This window comes from Pterocles gutturalis, unplaced genomic scaffold (genome assembly GCF_000699245.1).
Source record: "Pterocles gutturalis isolate BGI_N339 unplaced genomic scaffold, ASM69924v1 scaffold3393, whole genome shotgun sequence".
NCBI classification, from domain to species: domain Eukaryota; kingdom Metazoa; phylum Chordata; class Aves; order Pterocliformes; family Pteroclidae; genus Pterocles; species Pterocles gutturalis.
The window spans coordinates 43929-65409 of NW_010125288.1; the positions used below are offsets into that span (position 1 = coordinate 43929).

The 21481-nt window shown below is 42.7% G+C and overlaps 1 protein-coding gene across 1 annotated transcript in view; it reads left to right on the forward strand.

Moving 5' to 3' along the window:
• Positions 1-21481, forward strand: part of BCR (breakpoint cluster region) — a gene marked incomplete at its 3' end in the record, with an annotated part of 78421 nt that overhangs the window by 43540 nt on the left and 13400 nt on the right. The window contains exons 2-7 of the mRNA XM_010078496.1: positions 4330-4514; positions 14370-14474; positions 14993-15178; positions 18821-18928; positions 20359-20419; positions 21300-21352. Coding sequence (XP_010076798.1) covers positions 4330-4514; positions 14370-14474; positions 14993-15178; positions 18821-18928; positions 20359-20419; positions 21300-21352 — 698 coding nt within the window. The remainder of the gene's footprint in view (positions 1-4329; positions 4515-14369; positions 14475-14992; positions 15179-18820; positions 18929-20358; positions 20420-21299; positions 21353-21481) is intronic.

Below are 21481 nucleotides of genomic sequence, written 5' to 3' on the forward strand. Positions count from 1 at the left end.
GGAAGGGTGTAGGCAACAGGACAAGGGAACAGTGTTGCTGTGCTTTCTCCGAGTGCCAGTGGATTTGTGACTGACTGTAAATTTGTTAGATTCTTCCTTGCCCCCCAGACAGGTGGAATTTGAGGCAGTGAGGGAGAGAAGCAGTTTAGAAGAGGGGAGCACCAGGAAAATAAAGAAAAATAGTATTAGGTTTGAGAAAACCAAAAGAAAATGAAAAGAGGACAGAGTTGAGAAGGGAGGTGAGAGGATGGAAGCAGTAACTGAGGAGAGGGGTGGTGAAACAGACTCTTAAAAGCTGGAGCAAAGCAAGGCCAGGGAGGCCATTGCTGTCAGAACCAAAGATGGAAGTAAATGTTTGAGTTTTTTAGCAGAATGTGTGAATTGGTGATCAGCCTGTGTAGCCCCGGGTAGTTCATTGCACCTGAAGATTGTGCTGGTGCAGGAGAGGGATACTGTAAGAGAATGTTGGAGGGCCTGTGGTAGAAAAAGCTACTCTTACGTGCTGAGAGGGCTCGTTTCTGTAAGTCACAGCTGCTGCTCTTCACTGTTGGATGGGATCTCTTACACGTTACACAAAGAGGAGGAGAAAGGGAGCCTGCTGGTGAGGTGAGAGAAGCATGATACGTGTGGAAGAGTGTCCCCTGTACCTCTCTCTGGTGCTCTCTCCGTACATGTTTAAGCCCATCATCCTTGTATGCCTACCCTTTTCCCTTAGCTGTCCCTTGTCAGCAGTTGTCTGTTGTTCCTGTGTTTCATCTCACTCTGGCTTTGATGGCTCGGTTGCTGATGGCTTACTGGCTGGCCCTAGAAGGAGAATAAGAACCCTCTTAATGCTCACCCTGCCTGGGACACTGGATAAGGAATCAAGCACCCTTGCTTGGGCCCAGCTCCTGCCTCCATTTGCCATCTACAAAAGCAGCACCCAGAGTAGCTGAAAGTGTCTGAGCAGGTGAGCTCCTGGCTCTCATCTCTTTGCTCCAGTCTTTTTGCTCCCAGGTGGAGCCTGAGCAGCCTGTGCAGCATTGTGCTGGGTTTAGGAGATCTGAATAACCTAGTTTCCCTAGCAACAGTGGTCTCTTTAATCACAGAGATAGAAGCCTGCCTCTGTTATTAGTGTTAAGGCTTGTGTAGTGTATCTGGCTTCGGTAATACTTTGCTTCTGTTGGAAGAAATAGTAGAATAAAAGCAAGAAGGTCCTTCTGCCTTGGAGATAATTAAAATCTCCATAGGTGGATTTCAGTGCTGTATGCAGCAATAAGGGAAAGAAGAGGGATTATAACTACTTCTAAGCTTTTTAATGTGTGAAGGATCCCTAGAGGATACAGAAATAAAGTTTTAAATTCTATGTGGAGCTTTCTGTGCATATATCTCATGGCAGTCTGTGACACCAATAGATCAACACTCTTCATTCCTTGTTGAAATGTGTTAGTTTCATTTTTATGGATAGGGAGATGAAGTGATTCAAAGGTAGACTGAATCTTTTTGCAAAGCTAGGAATAAATCTCCTCTTCTGAGCCCAAGTCCTCCACCTGCCCTTTCCTGCAGTTTCAGATACAGGTTTCCCTCTGCAGTAGGAGACAGAACACGTTATGGAAGGTAGAAGTATGAAGCCTGCTTTTTAGCAGGAGAAAGTGAGGAAAAAAAGTGAAAAATACTGTGATTCACTGCAAGCTTTTCTGCTAATATATTTTAGTCTGCATTCACTCCGCCATTAACAGAAGTGGAACAAACTATAAAATATGAAAGTGAGCATGGGGAGTGAAAGAAATATTCCTGCTTTAATTTCTGCACAGCAACGTTACTGCATGTGTGCAGGAGAAACTGGTTTGGATAAGAGCAGTTTGAAGAAACTTTTGAAGGAAAAAGAACTCTTGCTTGATCAAAGGCATGAAGCTTATGTAAGTGCCCAGTACTGATGTTCCTCCTTGGATAATGCCAGTGTTAAATTGTCAGTAATCTCCTGTAGGCTTCTTGGTTTAGAAAGTTGCACAAGGGACAGCTGAATGGAAAACGGGTATCTACACTCCTCCACTGAAGTTACACGGTGTTAGGTTTTTATGCTGTATGTAAAAAAAAAAAAAAAAAGTGCAGAGATGTAAAGAGATACCCATCCTTCTTCCTATTTATAATTCTGGTTTCTGGAGTCAAAACAGTCCCTTAACCTTCCAGCCAAACAGAAGACTATCCGTCTTGTGTGAGGAGGGTGTTTTTCCTTTTCAGTGTTTCCTTGCCTATTTGAGTAGTGCGAGGTGGAGTAGTGCAAACAGACAGCCATGCTGTCTACTCTTCTTTTAGCCAAAAAAGCTTTTGAAAATTCCAGCATGAGATTTGTTTGGCTTGCAGGTGTGTAGACATTATCCAACTTCAGGATATTTAAAACTCTCTTTTGTTTGTGACTAAGCATCCTTATTTCAGCAGCTCCCTTTCAAACCTCCATTTACCAAATCAATGTAATATGTCATCTTCTGAATGGCTGGGGAGCTCTGGAAACCTCTAACATCTAGACAAAAGTCCCTTCCAGAGAACATGTACCACTTTTTTTTTTTTAATTTTTTCCTGTGGTCTTGCACAATCTAACGAGTCTTTTGAGGAACTCCGAGGACTTGAGCACAAGGTAATACCATGAGTGGGTAGGTGATATAAAACTCATTGAGCTTGTTAAAATAATGTTGCCATGGTCCTTCAGCAGCCTAAACACCTCGTATTCAGCTGTTACTTAGCTGGGTGGTATTTGGTATGAATCGAGACAGAAGCTCACTTCTACAGTGAGTTTGTTGTTGGATTTTCGGTATATTGTTTGTGTAAATTCCCTAGACCAGCTCTCCCTCCTGAATAAGCCACATGGATCAAGTTTTATTCTGTTCCACACAAAGTTCACATCCTTTACTGGAATGAGTCATGCTTTCACTGAGTTTACTGTGAGGGAGGAAAGTGGGCTTTAAAATGTTACTCCTCCACCCTGCTTCAGTGATGTATAACAGGATTATTAGTATGCTTGGCAGCTGCTGCTTATTATTTTCGCAGAACCTGGATACTTGTGAAAACAAGTAAAAATTGGTTCTACTTGTGTTCAAGTGTGAATTTAATGCATAGTTTTAAACTTATAAGACAAAAAAGCTATTCTTTTGTTGTGGCTTTGTCTTCGTAAAGGCTCGCCTGCCACTGTAGAAGTGGGTCTAGCTTATCTCACTGTGGTTATTTTTCAGTTTTGGGAGAAGAGTGGCATTTTGTGACTTGTAACGGAAAGAGGAGGAGGAGCCCTCCCCTTTTGTGTTCAGCGGCCCATGCATGGCTATTACTGGTACACCCAGAACACTTTGGGGCATTGATGGGTGAAAGTGCTTCACAGGCCCATGTAACTCAAGTGTAAGGTTGTGTCCAGCTTCTCTCAGGCAAGATGTATGTGATGTGGTGCTGCTATGCAGAAAACAAATTTTGGTCTTTTGTGTGTATTTCTTTTTACCGAGAGGTAAAAGACCTTTTAATTTATGGTAGAGGGAGCTGCTCAGTTTGTGTCCTTAATACAGATTTTTGCAGAAACAGTCTCTGTATACAGTTACTAAAGATACCAGAACCAATTTTACTACTCATCTTTCCTGCAGAAGTCCATTGATATTTCATGCAATAATGGTAAATTTGACTCTTCATACCACCATCCCTCCTCCCCCTTTTTTTTGATGGGGGGGTGTAGGAGGGAGGGGGGTGGTGGTTTGTTGATTTGTTTAGGGAGTTAGTCTCAAAATTGAGGAGGAGGGGCAGCCAAACAAATAGGGCCTCTTAGGATTTGATTTTTGGCAGTAGGCCAGTTCACTGGACATGTAAGACCTTTCTTTCCTAGTCCTCTTGTTCCCGAGAGGTCTGAAAAGAGTTGTGTTTCTCCCCTGAGCTCCCTATTATCTGTGATGGCTAAACTGTCAGCGGCATCATCTGTTCTTGTTCCACAGTAAAAACAAGGTTTGTTACCCTAACCCACTACTTTCCTAAACCCAGACGGTGTAACTTTTATGAACCCTGCAAAAGGGTTTATTTTGATGGCAAAGCTTTTGAAGGAAAACTTGAGGGGAGGAGTGGTAATTAGATGAATGCTGATGTTAGGTATGAGAAAGGACTTTACCTTTTAGGACTGAGAATGAGTGAAGTGAATGTTTGGTGACAACATGAGTTTAATTAAATTTGCTTCTCCATTTGATCGGTATTTAACTATCACTGATTCTGGGTTTACTGATAAGTAACCATAATGGCTGGGAGACAGGCAGTGCCTTGGTCGACCAGCCTGTCTCCTATCCAGCTTGACTCTGACCAGACAGATTTTTCTCCTGTGTTTTACAGATGCTTCATTCAGTGGCACACCGCCTAGCTATGCGTATGATGCAGACCGTGCTGAAGAACAGAGGCGACATCATGATATGATGCCCTATATTGATGACTCGCCATCATCCTCACCTCATCTCAGTTCCAAGAGTCGGGGCAGCCGAGACACCCTATCTTCAGGGTCTCTGGAATCTACAAAATCAGTGAGTCCTTTCCTGCCTTTTTGGAGTCAGCAAAGCTGCTGTAGGACAGACTACCTGACATACTATAGCACTGCCTGATTGATGTTTATTTAAAGCTAAATTGAGGCTTCTAGCTGATGCTAAGCCTAAATTTCAGTGATGAGTGTTGTGTGTATGATTTTTAAGACTCAGTTTTTTTACCCTTTGTGAATTTTAATGGAGAGAATTGGTGATGCTGATAAGAGGGTCTCTAAATACCAGATATTTTGGAAAGGAGACTGAAACAAAACATCCTACATTATGATGTTCATACACTTGTGCATGTGGGTTGTTGTTGCCTTTCACAACGAAAATAAAAGTTATTTTCAGGTAGGTTAAAAACTTTGATAAAGAATCTAGAGTATAAGATGTTTCCTTCACTCTGTGAAAATGGAATAAGCGGAATTTAAACTGTGAGCTCTGAAGTATGGTGACTTTGGGTGGGAGATGGCTACTTCTTATAACAAATCTGACTATTCACTATATAGCTGTCCATATATTAAATTATGATAGATTTAAAAGTCAAGAAAGGACGACCTAGCCTGACGTGTGGTTTGATGTGGACCTTCAGGCTATCCTGCTTTATTTTTGCTTCAGGTTCAGTAGCATGGCTATAGCTTGGAACTTAAGGAAAATTTCTGGTTTTGTTTTTACAATAGTCTTGGTAGTGAGCCTGCTGCTTGCCTTAGTAAATAACTGTTGACTCTTCTGTCTTCACAGACAAAAATGTCTTTGTTTGAGCTCGAAATAATCTGTTTGACTTTCAGCCTTTGTTTCTATTTATCCTTTTGGTTCCTAGATTGTAGAGCACTTCAATCCTAAGTTTGTTTCCCTGAATATCTGTCATCTGCAAACTTTTGGTTTCCCCAGGTCATTCATAAAAATGCTTAATAGCACAAAGACAACTGTCACTTCCTTCCTACAGTATTTCTAAGAAAGTGTAGCCAAACAGCCTTGAATTCCCACATTGTAAATCTGTCATTTGAGTGGTTTAACTTCTGTGTTGGCTTTATATTGTTCTGTCCTATTAATTAAGATGTCATGTGAGAAGAAGATGGGTATTTTACAGATATCAGTGTAAATAATGTAAACCAACATTGTCACCTTTATCAGACAATTTTATTTATCTTGCATCAAAATGATTTCAAGAGTCTGACAAGTTCTGCAAGCCATTGCTACTTAGCATCATTATATACATCCTTCTATCACTCTGTTGGTTAGTGCCATATCATATGCTTCCTTACTTTTTCTAGGATGAATGTTAGATTAAGAAACCTACTTGAGACAGTGTTCTTGTTGTTCTTATTTATAAAAATGCATTGTCAAGATCTCTTAAAGCATCATCAGGTAAATATATTGTTGATGTTTGCTTAATTTTATTTGAGTATAAAGTATGGAATCTAGCTAGCTGCATATGCTTTAGTCTATTCTGAGATTTTTTTTTAATCTCTCAAGATGAGAATTCTTGCGATCTGTAAAAGGCTTTTGAATGAATAAATTATCATTAGCAAATTCAAAAGCTCCAAGAACATTTTAATATTGACTTGAGATTTCCCAGATATGTTTCTCGTGAAGGAAAAATGCAATGTGACTACATATGACTGAGAGTTATCTTCAAGGAAGCAGTTGTCATAGTGCCTGTGATGGAGGCCTGGAGGAGATGTTGCCTAATCTTGTTCTTTATTTGTTTGAATATTGCCTCATAAGCATTTAACAGTAGTTAATTTCAGAATTACCTTAATAATGCCAGAAGGCTGCCTTTTTAAAGGTAATTTTTAACATAAATGTCTGCTTGCTTCTCTCTGACTATAAGAAGATGTTTTATGTCTTCCAAAAGAAAGAGGTGCCCTGATACAGATTAGACTTTTCATTGTGAACCTCAGCTGCTTCGGTCGATCCTGTCTGTAATTAGTCCACAGATGACAGTGCCACTCATAAAGGATGGTCCATGGCAAAGAGGAAGATACTAATTTATGTATGGTTGCAGTATTCCCCAAACAAGTTAAACTTTCTGTCATTGCAAGTTGTTAGATGGCTTTTACTGTAGTTATGTTTTCAACTGTAGTGTAAAAGACATCAGGAACAAAATTAAGTGTCAAACACACTGTGAAAATGAGTTGGACCAGAAATACCAGGACGGATGTCTTTTCTATTTTCTTTTTCACTACACTTGATTAGCAGAAAACACTTTTTGCTTACATGTGTTTGCTTTTATAGTTGTCGCCTTGTCCTCTTCTTTCTTAGGTGCCTGCCATTACTTCTGAATTTTTTTTATCTTTATGACCAGAGTCTAGAAATCAACAGTTAACTGTATGTAACAACACAACACGTGCCACTATATATACCACTTTGACAAAATATTAAGATTGTGAAGTCATTCAGAAGTTAAGAAATTACTGTGGTTATCCTGCCTTTCCTTGGGCCTATAGCCTTGTCTTGAAACTTTATGATAACCTTCAATTATGCAATCATGTCCTATTTTTTTTCTATGAGGGTCCTGCATTGTTCAGTGTATATAGTGAATGATACTCACTGGATTCCGTATTTTATCTCTAGAGCTATGTGCATACCTTATGTACAGGACACTGCAAACTCTGCTCTGCGTACAAAAGTACTCGTTTCCTTTTGGCATGACAGCTGGAATGCTGCACAGGTCTTAATTATCCTTGCAATGTTCCAGTGAGATAAGAGGATGGTATGTTCACCAACCACAGGTAATCAAGGTAGACAGATTAGAGGAAAAACGTCTGTTAATTTTGGGTGCTTAATGTGAGATGCGTAATATTCTGCAAAACTAGGTTCTGACTTCTAATGCCGTTTTTTTCACATTTAAAGTAAAATCCCTTTAATTTTACTTGAAACCAAAAGTTGACAACGCTCCTGTCAGGCACCCAGAAAATGGAAAACATTGCAAGCAATATATATATTTTTTTTAATGTGATTCTAAGTAATTCGCTCAGCATCACACAGACACAGCAGCATTCTGGGGTGATGTTCATTTGCCTTACTCATGAGATCAGCCTTCCTCTTGGAGACTGGGTTGGTGCTATCTGGATGTTAAGGGCATTTTTGCTTTGTCTTACTTTGTGGGCTTGCTCTGGGCTTTGTATTTTTTCTGCTAAGTGTTTGACTAAGTCTTTCTGTCTCATTATGGCAGCCATGGGCTTTGGTTGGGTAGCAGTTCAGGGTTCCACCTGGTCTACCCAGCCACCATAGAGAAAGTGTAGAGTGGCAGAAGCAGTGTGTCTTTCTAAAAGAGAATGAAGGGATACCTCCTGGACTACGTGCAGAGGGGCTTCATATTATTACCTTGGTGTGTAGGATGACCGATTCCCAGCACCTCGTGTTCTGTGTTCCAGGAAGTGAGGGCCACAGTTGACTTCCACAAGGTTTGTGGTGTTCTACACCTTGTCATTTGGGATCTGTTTTCCAATCTCCTCTACCACCTGCATCATACAAGCAAGCTAAAAGATGCTGGCTGGTCTGCCTCTAAACTTCAGCCACCTCTTCTGAATTCGTATTCCACCTGCTGTGTGTCCACTGCACCAGCATTAGTTTTGTCTGTGACCCAGAGAGGACATAATCAACATGGCTATTTGTAGTGTGGATCTTAGCATCCCTTGACTCATCATTTTTGTGGTAAGGAGGCCTTAACAAATGTTAGGATTGGGCAAGCTAGATCATACTCCCTCTTCTGGCTCTTCCAGGATCTTGTGCTGAGCTGCTGACGCATGCCCTGGCATAAAGCCAGTGCTTTTGCCAAACTTTGGCTGTTGGTCTGAAGCAAGTTTGCAGGGGAAAGAGGAAAAAGGAGAAACAAGTTCCACTAATGCTTAAGTTGTTTGTTTATTTAACTTGAGAAGTGATTTAATTTTCCTGAACCTTGCTTTCAGTAACCGTTGAACTGTTGTGATTGAACTTTACCAAAATTCTGGAAACTTGTTTGGAAAATGCCAGCTGACAGTGTTAGTAATAGGTAGTGATAATTCACTCCCAGAAAGAGAGAGAGTCTGTCTGTCCTTCCCATACAGCCAGGGTGAAAAGTGGAGAAGATACCAGGACAAACTTAGAGGAGGACAGAGGGAGAGTTTGCTAGAGTATTCCTGGGGCACAGGGAAGCGTTGGGACGTCTGGAAAAGTTAGTGATTGACACCCTTCACTAGAGAAGAGTTGTTGCCAAGAGTTTCAGAGTGGGTAGCTTGCAGCTGGGAGGCTAAAGAGGCAGGATGGGAGGCTTCACTCATTGTGATTTTATTGCTGCTACTCACATGGAGCAAGATTACAGCAATGGGAAGAGTAGAAATAAGAAAGGTCTTTCAAGATCTGCTCGCCAACAAAGCCAGGCTCAAAGTGTGGGGCTCTGTGGATGTGGGTACAGGGCGGCCAGTGGAAAGGGGAAGCTGGTTCCCACCATGCCCTGGGAAATGGGGGGGAGTCACTCTTCTAGAGTTTAGAAGATGAATGTTTTGCCAAAATTGATCTCTCCAGTTTTTGTATATATCATGCCCAGGTAAACAGGAGTGCTAAAGCTGAGCGACTAACTCCTACCTTCTCTTCTATTTGGAGGGGAAGTTGGCTGGTACTTAGAGATTTCCAGGTAGAATTTATCTTCTTCCCTTTTGTGCTGCGCAATCCACAGCTGGCACAGCATTGGCAGCCGTTGCCAGTCCTCAGACCAGATTCTTTTGTTCCCACTATCTGCCAGCATTGCGGAAAGCAGGGCTGTGGCAGGGCAGGTTGTGGACTTTTCTCCTAGCTTGGTCCCAAGGGGGTCCAGAAAAACTGACCTCTGAAGCTACATCAATAAATGGGATTAGTGCTCTGCTTGGTGCTGCTGTTGCTAGCTTGTCCGTCCCTCTCCAGCATTTCCAAATCCTTCTCCTTTCTTCCTCTCAGTATTTGGTTTTGGTTGGTTTGTTTTACTGTCACTTTCCCCTCACTGCCCCAAACAGATGCAACTTTTCCTTTTTCTTCTCCAACTTTTTGCTCCTTAAGGGCTCTGCCTGGATGTACAGCCCTTCCTGAGGAGAGCTGGCACACCAGTACTGATGTTATAAATAATGTTGGCTTCTCTCCCTGCTCCTTCCCCTCCCTGCATGGAGCACGACTGGCTTGATTACAGAATTTGCCCTGTTTAATATCACTGAGACAATGAGACACCTCCAGCCTGTTTAGCAGAAGCTTTCAAAGATATTTACACTTTCAAAACTGAAATGAATAGTTTTTCTCCTTTGTAGGCTGTCAGCTTTTCTATGAGATTCTAAGCTGTCCTTACGGGAAACCTCTTTGAACACATTCATTGCATAGCATATGAACACACTGTACCAAAGGAAGGTCTGAGAGTTGAAGTGCCTTTTATACGCCCACTTTGGATCACTGATTCTCTTTACAGAGCTGTGCTGGCAGCAACCACTTTACAAAATCATGTGTGTTGTGGTTTCTAGATTCTTAATCTGCCGTCTTCTAACATTTGCAAGAAAACAATTATTGCTGTTAATTTAAACAACAACCAGAAAACCCTGAGTTCTTTAAACAGAGTCAGGAAGAGCTGAATCTGTCTAATCCTTGGAGCTGGTGAATCTCAGGCTTGCAGTAATTGAATACAGCATGCAGCGCCAACCTGGTTAGTAAACTAAATACTTAGGCTGACAAGCTGTAAACACATTCAAAACAGCCATGGCTCGGGGCCAGTGTGTGCATGCTCGCTCTCTAATATCTTCAGTGCTTCTAACCACTCTGACTGGCCTTGGTTCAGGTTGCAAGATTGCACTTAATGACTGTGACTCAATCTTTTGGTTTTTAAGTCTTTGGAATAGCAAGAAGCACCACCCAGCTGAGAAGAAAACACCAGAACCTTGTAGGAATGAGATACCTGTGAAATGTCCTTTATACTGCTTTACACCTTCCTTTTTGTTTTCTTTTTCTTTTTTTCTTTAAATGTAGTTCATGAGGAGTGGAAGCAGAGCACTGATTTCTTGCTTGCTTATTCAGAACTGGCTGGGTGTTGGGTACTCACAGCTCCCATGGCAGGCAGGCAGCAATGCTCTGGCTGCTGCCCCATGATAGTCGTGTAAGATAGAATTATTCTGAACCATGTGGGTAGAGAGGTAGCCAAAAGATGGAAGGGCAATGGAGAAAGAGGTAGGGACAGAGTCAAAACATGAAATACTAGTCGGACTTGGTTAGCCCGGTTTTTTCTTCTACAAGCTGGGTAGGAAGCTTGGGATGGACTGCTGAAAAAAAGTGGTTCGAGTTTGCCAGCACAGGCTGCTCCCACATCCTGCTGGGAACATCGCAGCTGCACTTGGGTTAATAGGTGTATTTTCCCCTAGCTAATGTGCTCTGGTAGCTGTGGTACCAGCTCCTGCCCTTGCACAAGCAGCTCAAAGATTTCTGACAGCTTCCTTTTCGCCAGGGTAGGGGAAAGGAGAACCCAGCCTTGGCAGGTCTCCCTGAGCTGGTGGGGAGCTTGATGCCTACTCCTGGGATGTTCCCTCTCTTAACTGTGCTTCTGCCTGGGGTGCAGAAACAGAGCAGCGAGGCTGTTGTGGTCACAGAATTGCTCTTTGTTTCCCTTTTTTGTCAGATATGGGCAAAGCAGAAAATGCCCTTGACACTGGGTACATCACGTCTTGGCGTGCTGCACGGGGAGAGTGGAAGGACAGTCTCGCGGTATCTCTGCCTAATTGCTCTGTCTTGTTTTGGGTGAGCAGGTGCGCCTGGTTCCAGCTCTCTGAGTGAGGAATGTTGTAATACCGAATAATAAACTTGCTCCTCTTCTTCCTGGTGTTGGCACCAGCTGACAGTGAATTTCTCTGTCCTGGAGTAAGTTTCATAACAAGTGTGATTTAAAAAGCACCCTGAGGCTGAAGAAGCACGGGGGCTGTTTTCCAGATGTTCATCTAGCAGCAAGAGCTGCTGCTCAGTGCGGCCCCAGATGACATTGTCAGAAGAGGCCTCCCCCAGCAGGAAACTCTTGTCAGGGCACCGGCTCTCGGGAGAAAATAGAGCAGCAACACAATGCAGACAGCAGCGTCATGGTGTTGCATTGATCCCTGACACAGCAGGAGCAGCAGGAGATCATCTTTGCGCGTATGAGGAGTCCATATGTAAATTTGAGGTACTGCATTGCAAACCTCCTAACTGCTATGTGATTGTTGGATAAACTCCCCTGAGGGTTTCTTCAGCAACCGCTGCACTGTGGCTTCAGGCAGCCAGGCCCTGCCCTGTCTGGCTGCATCAGAGGCCAGCGTTTTGCAAGCATCACGCTTGGAAAGTGCTGCAATTAAAAAGGGTTAGGACAATACCGTGGACTTTGCAAAGTGACCTTGTGGTAATGGCCAGGAAGGAAGGCCTGTAGCGTGTCCTGGGAGATGTTTGTCTCTCTGAAAGCAAATCTCTTTTAAAGAGGGGAAATTAACATTCAGGCAGAAAATGCTGTCTCTGTCAGCTGATGGTGCCCCGCAAGAACTGGCTTGCAAGTTGAAGCTTTTATTTGTGGAGAGGAAAACTGTTCTCAGTGTTGTAAGGAAAACCGTTGTGCCACTGTTGTGATGGGAAAGTTTGAATCATTTAAATAACTTGTCATTGTGTGCTGCTCTTTACAGCTGTACCTAGCTGGTTTTAAAATTCTCACCTCCTCCAAGAGAACCTGCTCAAGATAATTATAGTGCTGTGTCAATATTGACCAGTTACCTCATCCTCAGCAGTGGAGACTTTGGAGCACTGTTAGTTTTTCTCAACGCTTCTTTGTGAAGCTGCATTTTTCTTTTGTAAGCATTGTAAGAAATCTTTGGAAACCGAGAGGTATTGTGTGTTTCTTGCACCAGGGTTGCTGCTTCACGCAGACACCTGCTGCCTCTTGGGATGAAGGCAATCTTTGTTAAACATCTTGGGGCTGTCTGTCTTGATTACGTGTATGTACCATGCCTTACAACACGGTCCGTGAGGTGTACATCCCAGGCACTGCTGGTGGTACAGAAATCATAAGGAGTGGTCGTAATGTTGTTGCACATTTCTGATTGAGCTGTAGACGTGCAGAATCTGTTGCAGCTTTCATTTTACCATGTAGTTTGTCACTGGTGTTTTTTTGAAATCTTCTAAAACGCGGCTGCTGAATTACAAATTCCTAGCTCCTTTGAGATGCCCTTTCAAGATTTTAAAAGGTGCTGTGCTTCTTGCTGAACCTCATTGAAGGGTGGGATGCAAAGACAAGTTCTTCTTTCCGTGTGGTACCTGATGTGCCTGTAAATTTTACTCATTTCCTTAGAACTGCTTCTGTCTGTCGCTTTTATTTAAGAAGTGATGGTGGTATTTGACACTTGACAAAATTTTTATAAAGGAGTTGCTGCAAGGTCTTTTAGCCTAGAAAATAGCTTGTGAAATATAATGAAAGTGTTCAAAAATCAGGATGGTGGTTATTGATGAGACTGAATTCGGAAATATCTGGGAGCGTGAGGATCTGTTTCTTTTTTCATGTGGTGCGTAGGCTCAAAGTCACACGCAGAATTTGATAGTTACTGTAAGCTTACCTATAGCAAGATACCTTCTCTCCATAGAGAACCTCATATAAGCATCTGCAGGGTTCAAAGCATAGAACCCTAAACTAAATAGAGCTTTTTTTGTCCATTATAGAAGGGCTTTATGTTCAGCCAATCCTCTTGCTGCTGAAATAAATAGCTGAAGATTCCTCTGGATATTAACAGGAGTAGGATGGAGCCCGAAACAACCTACACAAACCCCTTGAAAAGTGTTGAGCCTTTCAAATCCGTCTACTGACTCTAGTCTCAGACACATTTAACATAAAAAGGTTGCAAGAATTGTAAAAAGCTATTTCTGTGAATGACAGAAATAACAAGAACTGCAAATCAGATTCTGTAAAAGGGGGATATTTCTCATTATTTAAAACCTTCATTGTTCTGCCACTTTTTTTTCCAAGTTTATGGAAATGTTCAACTTCACTTTATCAGGTTAAATATTTTTGAGGTAACAGTGTTGAGAGGAAAGGTAGTTGAAATTCAACAGAGGGGATTACTGCTTCTCTTAACATTTGATGTTATTCCCTTGATGTGTGCATTTGTGCATGAATGTTTTTGGTTTTTTTTCCTCTCTCTCTTTCTCCAGTTGTTTTAGTTAGGAACTCCTTAATGGAATCCCAATAAGAAAATCAGCATGTGCGTTCCAAGCAGTGCTGATTATTCCATCCTCTAACTAAAAATAGAGATTGTGAAAGCTGGCACTGAAAAATAATTTAGTGAGTAGTAGAGAGTGGGAGAAAGAACAGCCATCTTAACAGCAGTGTCAGGCTGTAACTGCTGTATATTCATGCGCATCTGTGTAGATGCAGGGAAATGATTCCGTCTGCCTAGAGAAATATGGCTTTGGAGTAAGATCATACAGGACTCTCGTGGGAGGAAGGAGTCAACTGCACATAACCAAGGGTCCCTAAGATTTGTTTAGGATGATAAATTACGAATTCATAAGTTTGGTGTTCTGAATTTTGTGAAGAAGTCTGGGTACCTAATTGAGGCACCAAAGTTGGATGACTAAAGCTAACACCTGTAAATAATCTAAGTGACATCAGTTGCTGGTAAATAAAATTTATTTCATGTTTTGTGTTTGTGTATTTCCAGAAGCAGCCCACTGAGCACAGGTGGGTTTTTTGTTTGGTTGGTTTTTTTAGTCTGAAAGTAAACCAAAACCTAAGTATGCTGTGGTCAGTTGAATAATACCTTTTACTCTCCATCCTAATTTTTGTTTGCTTTTTTCTCACTCTCTCCCTTCTTTTTTCTTTTTTTTTTTTCTTTTTATTTTTGCTCCTTAACAACTTCTTTGTAGAGTGAGCCAGACCTGGAGAAAGGCCTGGAGATGAGAAAATGGGTCCTGTCGGGAATCCTAGCCAGTGAGGAAACCTACCTGAGCCACCTGGAGGCTCTGCTGCTGGTAAGCGCTGGTGGCAGATACTGTTTCAAACCCTGCTACTTGAATTTTCACTGCTGCTTCCTTCAAAAGTTTCCCAGAACTTCACGTATCATGGGTTACAAGTTGCTGGGTGCTAAGAGTACCTGTTACTCCTCTTCTCCAGTAGAGGAAGAGAGGCTTAAAGACAGGACTTGATGCGGCACAACCAGGGAATTATTAGTGTGGTAGTATCCAGGAGCCCTGTCTTTCAGTATCCTGGGCTCATTATTAGACACGTTGCTGTACAGTTGGGCAGAAATTAAGGAAATGGAGTGCAAAGGGATTTTAATCACACCATTAATATCCTGGGAAAATCCACATACCAGAGGTGGCTGATCCCCATGAGAGAATTTGTTAATGTCTAGCTTTCAGGAGTTGTATGAATGCAAATATCACTTATTAATAGGGTGAAAAACAACTCTCTGGAGGGATGTGTTGTAATGTGGCAAGGGAATGTACTTGGTTTGCATGATAACGATTTCCTTCATTCCTCATTCCAGCCTATGAAACCTTTGAAAGCAGCTGCCACCACCTCTCAGCCTGTGCTGACTAGTCAGCAGATTGAGACAATATTCTTCAAAGTGCCTGAGCTCTACGAGATCCACAAAGAATTCTATGATGGGCTCTTCCCCCGAGTGCAGCAGTGGAGTCACCAGCAACGTGTAGGGGACCTCTTCCAAAAGTTGGTGAGTCAGCTGCCGTCACAGAAGCTTCTGTTACCTCTCGTTCATCTCACAGGTGCTGGTACCATTCCCTTTGGGGACTATGCATAGACCAAAAGGATGACAGCCGGTAGCTGGATTAGATGAGAGGCTTCTAGCTTTGCCTCACTGCAGTGAAAGGCCTGCAGCAAAAGTGGCTGTTTCGTTGCCTTTTAATTAAAGCCTCCAGGAAGCTACGCTACTAACGCAAATACAGTTCCACAGAAATGTTGAATCTCCACTGTGTCTGCAGTGTCATCAAACCATTTGCTTTAGAGGAAGATGGGAGAATGGCTATGTTAAAAAGGGTAGTTTTTAACACTGACAGATAAGTGTTTCTCATTATTGCTGAGCTCCCTCACGCGTACTTCCTTCTCCGTATGGAGCTTTGCTCTGTCTTGTGCTGGTTTTCTCTGTTTTGTTTTTCTTCCACCATCCTGGCATTGAAATTCCGCTTGCTGCTATGCTGATATAGTCGACCTGCTGCTGAGAATCCTCCAAGCAACCTCCACAAAATTGTCTGAGTGCAGGACAGGATAAAGACATATACAGCACATTGCTGAGGCTGAATTAAAATTGCTGAGTTTCTGAGCCAGATGACAAATTGTTTGCATTCTAGGAGATTCCTTTGGCCCCTTTAGCCTCTCCCCTAGCATGTGCAGAGAGCAAAGGATTAAAGGAGCTGTTTTTTCCTTTTTAGAAAAGAAAAGAATTTCTGCATTCCTGAGGTGCCTCTGATTCTCGGGGTAGGAGTGACATTCCAGTGAGGGGTTTATTGGATGGGGAGTGCACTTTACCAGGGCCACTCAATTGTTAGCAGCTGCGTCGCCCAGCACCAGCCCAATTCTCTATGGAGCAGGAGAAATGGGCCTGGAAGATGTTGTTTTTCCATCCATGCCGGCAGCTCAAGATCAAAATATAGGAATCTGCTTTTCACTGCCAGAATGTTTTAGCCAGGAGGGGTCAAGTTGGTGCCTTGGTATGCAGTTTGAGCAACTGGTTTAAGAAGACAAAACCACCTGCTCCTGGTTGCTGAAGCAAAGAGATAGAAGGCTGCTGAAAGTGGAAGCCTCAAACTGTATTGAGAGTGTAGTGCAGCAGTGAAGATAGCACTAATTCAAGAAGACCTGAATATATTCTCTACCATGGCTGGCTGTCAAACGAGCTTTGATTCACCGTACAGCTACGTGGGCCTTTGTTTTAAGACCATTTCTTGCTGAGGGTGATCACAAGTCCAGGAGTTAAGCCTTTCTGGTACTTTGTTTTTGAGTTCCCCTGATTTTTGTGCATTTGTAACAGAATTGTTGATTCGGTTGGATTAGTATTGGAAGCAAAGGAGCAAATTGCCCTAGTGCAGGAAGCTTTGAGCTAGCTTAGCAGTTTCAGTTTCTGGTGGTTTGGTACAGTATCAGTGGGAATTGTGAATTCTTCACTGGACGAGATAAAGCTAATAATTCTTGGCAGACAGTGGGAAGCAGCTAGATGAGAGAGACAGTGTGAACATCAGGCATTACAAGACATACAGGATGTACATAAACAGTTTGCTCCAAAAAGATTTTATGTGTGATCATGTCATGCAATCTGACGATAAGCACTGGAATCCTTGTTATTATCCTGAGGTCTCTGGGGACATTAATTTTCTTTAATATCACGCAAAACAAAGCACTGTAGATTCAAGTTCTAGATAGTGCGTGCAAGGAGTTTTAGGATTTCATGTGGTCTGGCACAAAGTATGGTCCGTTTGCAACATCAGTGGCTGTTATTCCACCTTTTTCCTGTTGAAACTAAGGAAAAGGAAAAAAAAAAAAACCCACTAGGCATGTGGGCGTGAAATATGCTTCTCATTTTTGGGGAATATTTTGTACATATTTTTTATAACTAGAAAGGAAACACTTTAGGACTGTTTTTAGAAGTGAAGAAATAATTAGCAAATATCACTGATAGTTTTCAAGAATGGAAAAAATTGTAACCAAAAGCCAGTTATTTCTACCAAAGCTTGTTTAATTTTCAGTGTGTTCTTTTTAATTGAAAAAGAGGAAACTTAAACCAGCATGAAAACTGTGTGTGAGCATTATTGCTTTGATTGGACACTCAGTTTTTAATGAAAAAGGTGTTTTCATGATGGCATGCTTAGAACAGGAAGACGAAAGCTTAGACTGTAAAGGAGTAGTGGGAAATGAAAAAGCCACACAGGAATGGAGAGACTTTAGACCTCTGCCATGTTAGCTGGCATCATCCAAACCCAAATGTCATAAACCCAGAAATGATCAGTAATTCTGATAGCAGAATTCTTCACAGAATTGTGCCCCAGTGGCAAATACAGAATTCATTCTCTCCACACTGCTGGGGCCAGGTCATCCCTGCAGAAGTGAATGCAGTTTCCTTCAGCTTCAGTCACAACTGTGTTTTTTGTATGAGGGTTGAGATTTGTTTCTAATCTTTCAGTAGAATGTGCCCTAGGAAAGAGCCAGCTGTTTGTTAGCCTCTGTTAGCTGAAGAAATTTGTGCAGGAAATGTTCTCCTGAGTGTGGCTTTGTTTCTCGCACAAAGCTCCACAGAGAATGGGAAACACAGTGATCATGAGGGATCAGGAGAGGAAAAGAGCACTGTCTGTGGGACAGTTAACTGCTCTGCCTGTTGCACATCTTGGGCAGAAGTGTCAGGGAAGTTGCAGAAATAATAAGGTAAGTGCAAACTGGTCCACTAACAAACTTCTCTGTAATGGAGCCTCTTACAGCACTCCACCTGTTGGCTCGCCGCTGCCCGTGCACTTGCAAGTGTGTTCAAGCTGCTGAGGTGTTTACAGCACAGCCTGGGCAGCTCTGCAGCACAAAACCAGCTCTGCAATCCAGACGAGCTTGGAAGCTACCCTGGGATTTCCTGAGCTGGATCTTATGTTCTCTGGCATGAATATGGCTGCAATTCCTAAGTCAGCAAACGGGATTGGTGCTAAGGCTCAGTGATAATAATGGCTTATTACTGCACTCTGGGGCCTGCTCCATCTTCTTCTGGACCAATTGCATATTCCTTCTGCTGGAAAAACTGCCATTTTCTGTCACCTAGTGTGGCAGTCACTGCCTTCCAAACAGATTGTGCTTTGGATCTCTCGTCTGTATTTTCAGCACTCCACTGCCCTTACAACAATGTTCACTAATGCAAATGTGAGTTAATAGCTGGGTTTGATTTAGTGTGTCCATCATGCAAAAGCCAACAAGTAGCTTACTGGGATCACATTTGTGCTGTTGGGCTGAGTCATTCCTGTCTGATTCATATTTTGTGGTGAATAGCCAGCAGCTCCAGTTACATCAATGAGCTAAAATATTAATAGATACTAATCTGGCAGCTCGGAAGGGAAAAATAGATGGCAGTAATAAGGATGTGTCATTCTCGCAGTCTCCCACATCCTTCACAAGTGAACCTGTTCAGCATGGATGGAACTGGGTGCATGGGGGCACCTGCCCTGGTTAACCAAAGCTGTTGGGTCAGAGATGTCTTTCTGGGCCTGACCAGCATTCCCTGCAATTCTTTGGCATGAAGGAACATGACCTGATGATTAGATACTGAGGTTGGCCATCCTAAACTGTCATCTTCCCCAGCGTTTATTTTATTTTGTTTTGCTTCCTGCAGGCCAGCCAGCTGGGAGTGTACCGGGCCTTTGTGGATAACTATGAAGTTGCTATGGAGACAGCAGAGAAATGCTGCCAAGCCAATGCTCAGTTTGCTGAAATCTCTGAGGTAATGTCACGGTATTCAGACACACGAGCCGTCTGGATCTGACTAATACCCTGCGATGTCACTCCTGTCTATCCTCCAAGTCTATTTGCAGCCATGACTTCTGGAGGAATTGTGAGCTCCTGTAGGCTCACTGCTTCAGCTTGTGTTCTTCCAGCGTACTTTGGGCTAATAGAGGTTATCAAATAGATGCCTTTATGTGCTGTCCCCACCCAGGGAACGTTGTTGTAAAAACTGGCATTGCTTTGAACTTCTCAGTTCTGTGCCACCTTCATGCATTTCTAGAAGGAAAAGCTGTACTGAGTTTCTCAAATATTCCTCTGGCTAACGGTGATGCTGACTGTGGTGTAAAAAGTCGTCTTTAATAGCTTGCACAATAGCTGTCAGAGGAATTGCTGGCTTCTCTAGCGTGGAGAGGACGAGAGGGTAGCTCTCTGTTTAAAAAGGTAAGTGTGTCAAGCATAATCTATAATGTTATTTATTGGGCTGATTTTATTTCCTCTCTTTAAGAGAAGTACTTTGTCTCAAAGCATTTCGAATACTTTTTCAGGCTTATCAGGCCACCAGCTTTACCTGCAGTGCTGGGTCACATTGACTCTTTGTATTGCCATGGTTGTATCTTGAAGAACTCAGTTGCCAAGAAAACATGAACTTCATACGTGTGTCCTTAAAAACGAGCACATACATGATCAGAGCTGAATAATACTGGAGGCATTTATTGCTTTGAAAAAACTGAGTACACTCAATATTGCATATGCCTTTAGATTTTTATGTTAAAGAGGTAAAATAAAACATGTTCCCTCTGTGAAATGAGGGAAGCAAAACCTGTCTTTTGGGACATGCTGTGCAGATGTCTTCTGTTCTCTCCTTTCCTGAGGATTTCCATCATGGTCCTTTGCCTGACCACTTCTGTACTCTGGTGGTGTCAATTCATTACTAAAGTAGCTTCCCCTGTGCTTACTTTTCTTTCAGTACTAAAATGTATTCCAGGGCCTTTCCGATTTATTAATAGTAATATATATAGTTAGTGTTACGGCAGCCACTAGAAGACAATCCTGTACTGTATTTCTTGGTGGCGTACACATGCTGTGGCAATGGCTGCATCCTTATGGATGTACCTTTCTCCTGCAGGTTGTTTGAAAACTCCACCACCCCTGTGTCACTGTAGGTGACTCCCTGCTTTGCTGTATCTCTGTTGACATGTACTCCTAAGAAAAGTGCTGAGTATTTGAGATGTGTGAGTGCTTGTGACACGGCAACGGTGGATTTACCGAGAAGGAAAGCACATTTTTCCTTCACTGACTTGAACTGTGATAAGGCTGTCCTCCATTCACACTTAGGCCCTCCCTTGGAGGAGCGTTAGTCTCTTACATTCCCATGTGATATTTCAAGGTGATTGACTCTCTGCTATGTGGGTTTTTTTTCTCTTTTAGAATCTAAAGGCTAGAAGCACAAAGGAATCTAAAGATCAGACAACGAAAAATTCGTTGGAAAGTGAGTGATCCATGCAGAGGAGACTGTGGTTTGTCAGGACTGTGGGGGGGCTGTTGCCAAACCTCCATTCTCCCTTTCTCTTTTTGGATGCTGGAAGGTTGTGGAGTCTCTGCTGGCTCTACCTGGGAAATCAGTTCCTTTTTGCTAAGTAGCAGAGCTCATGCATAGTAAGCTGCATGCATGCATGGAGAATTCGCTGCTCAGCTTAAAACCTCATCAGTCCCTTTGGGGAAACCAAGTCAGCCAAAGGACTGCTTTGATTTTTAAGAGAATATCTGCTACCCAGTGGTAGCACAAATGCAATCCTAGCAGTTATTGTTATATGTTTTTTGCCCTACGGTAGCATCTAGAGAGCCTGGTCAAGATGAGGTTCTGTGGTGCTTGTCTCTATTCACACATAAGTAGAAGACAACCCATACTCACTAATATAAAAGCCAATCCCAGTCCTGTTTTGGCCTGTTATCAGGATTTGGAAGCACTCAATAAGTCATGCTGAACTCCAGAAGGAGGGATGCATTGCCAACCTTTCAGAGACCTCCTTAGCAGCTTTAGGAGTGCAAGGCCCAATCCTGACCTGGGGGGGAGCGTGCCATGCTGTGTGCAGTTGTTCTGTGCTACCTTGTGTGCTCCTCATCCACTGTCTGGCAGGGCGTGCTCACAAGTGGGCATGTGTTTGCTGTGGAGCATGTTTATTTCCTCTGTGTGTTTGTGTGTGTTTTACTGGCTGTGCAGCACATTAACCTTAGAGATGGGAATTTCCCAGTAGCTCAGTGGGTAGTGCACCTATGCCTGTACGTTCAGTTGCAGTGGACAAGTTGCTCTGTAGGGGCTGTATTTAAGTATCTCTTCCTTATTTCTCCACTGATGGTTTTTTTCACAGCTCTGTTATACAAGCCAGTGGATCGAGTGACTCGCAGCACACTTGTCTTGCATGTGAGTATCTGAAGGGTGGTTTTCAAACTTTAGGCCCCTTTCCTATTTTCTTTGCCCATCAAATTTTCCATGCAGCCGCAGGACTGCAAAAATAAACCTGTCATGCTGCATAAGAGCCTCTTCCCTTTA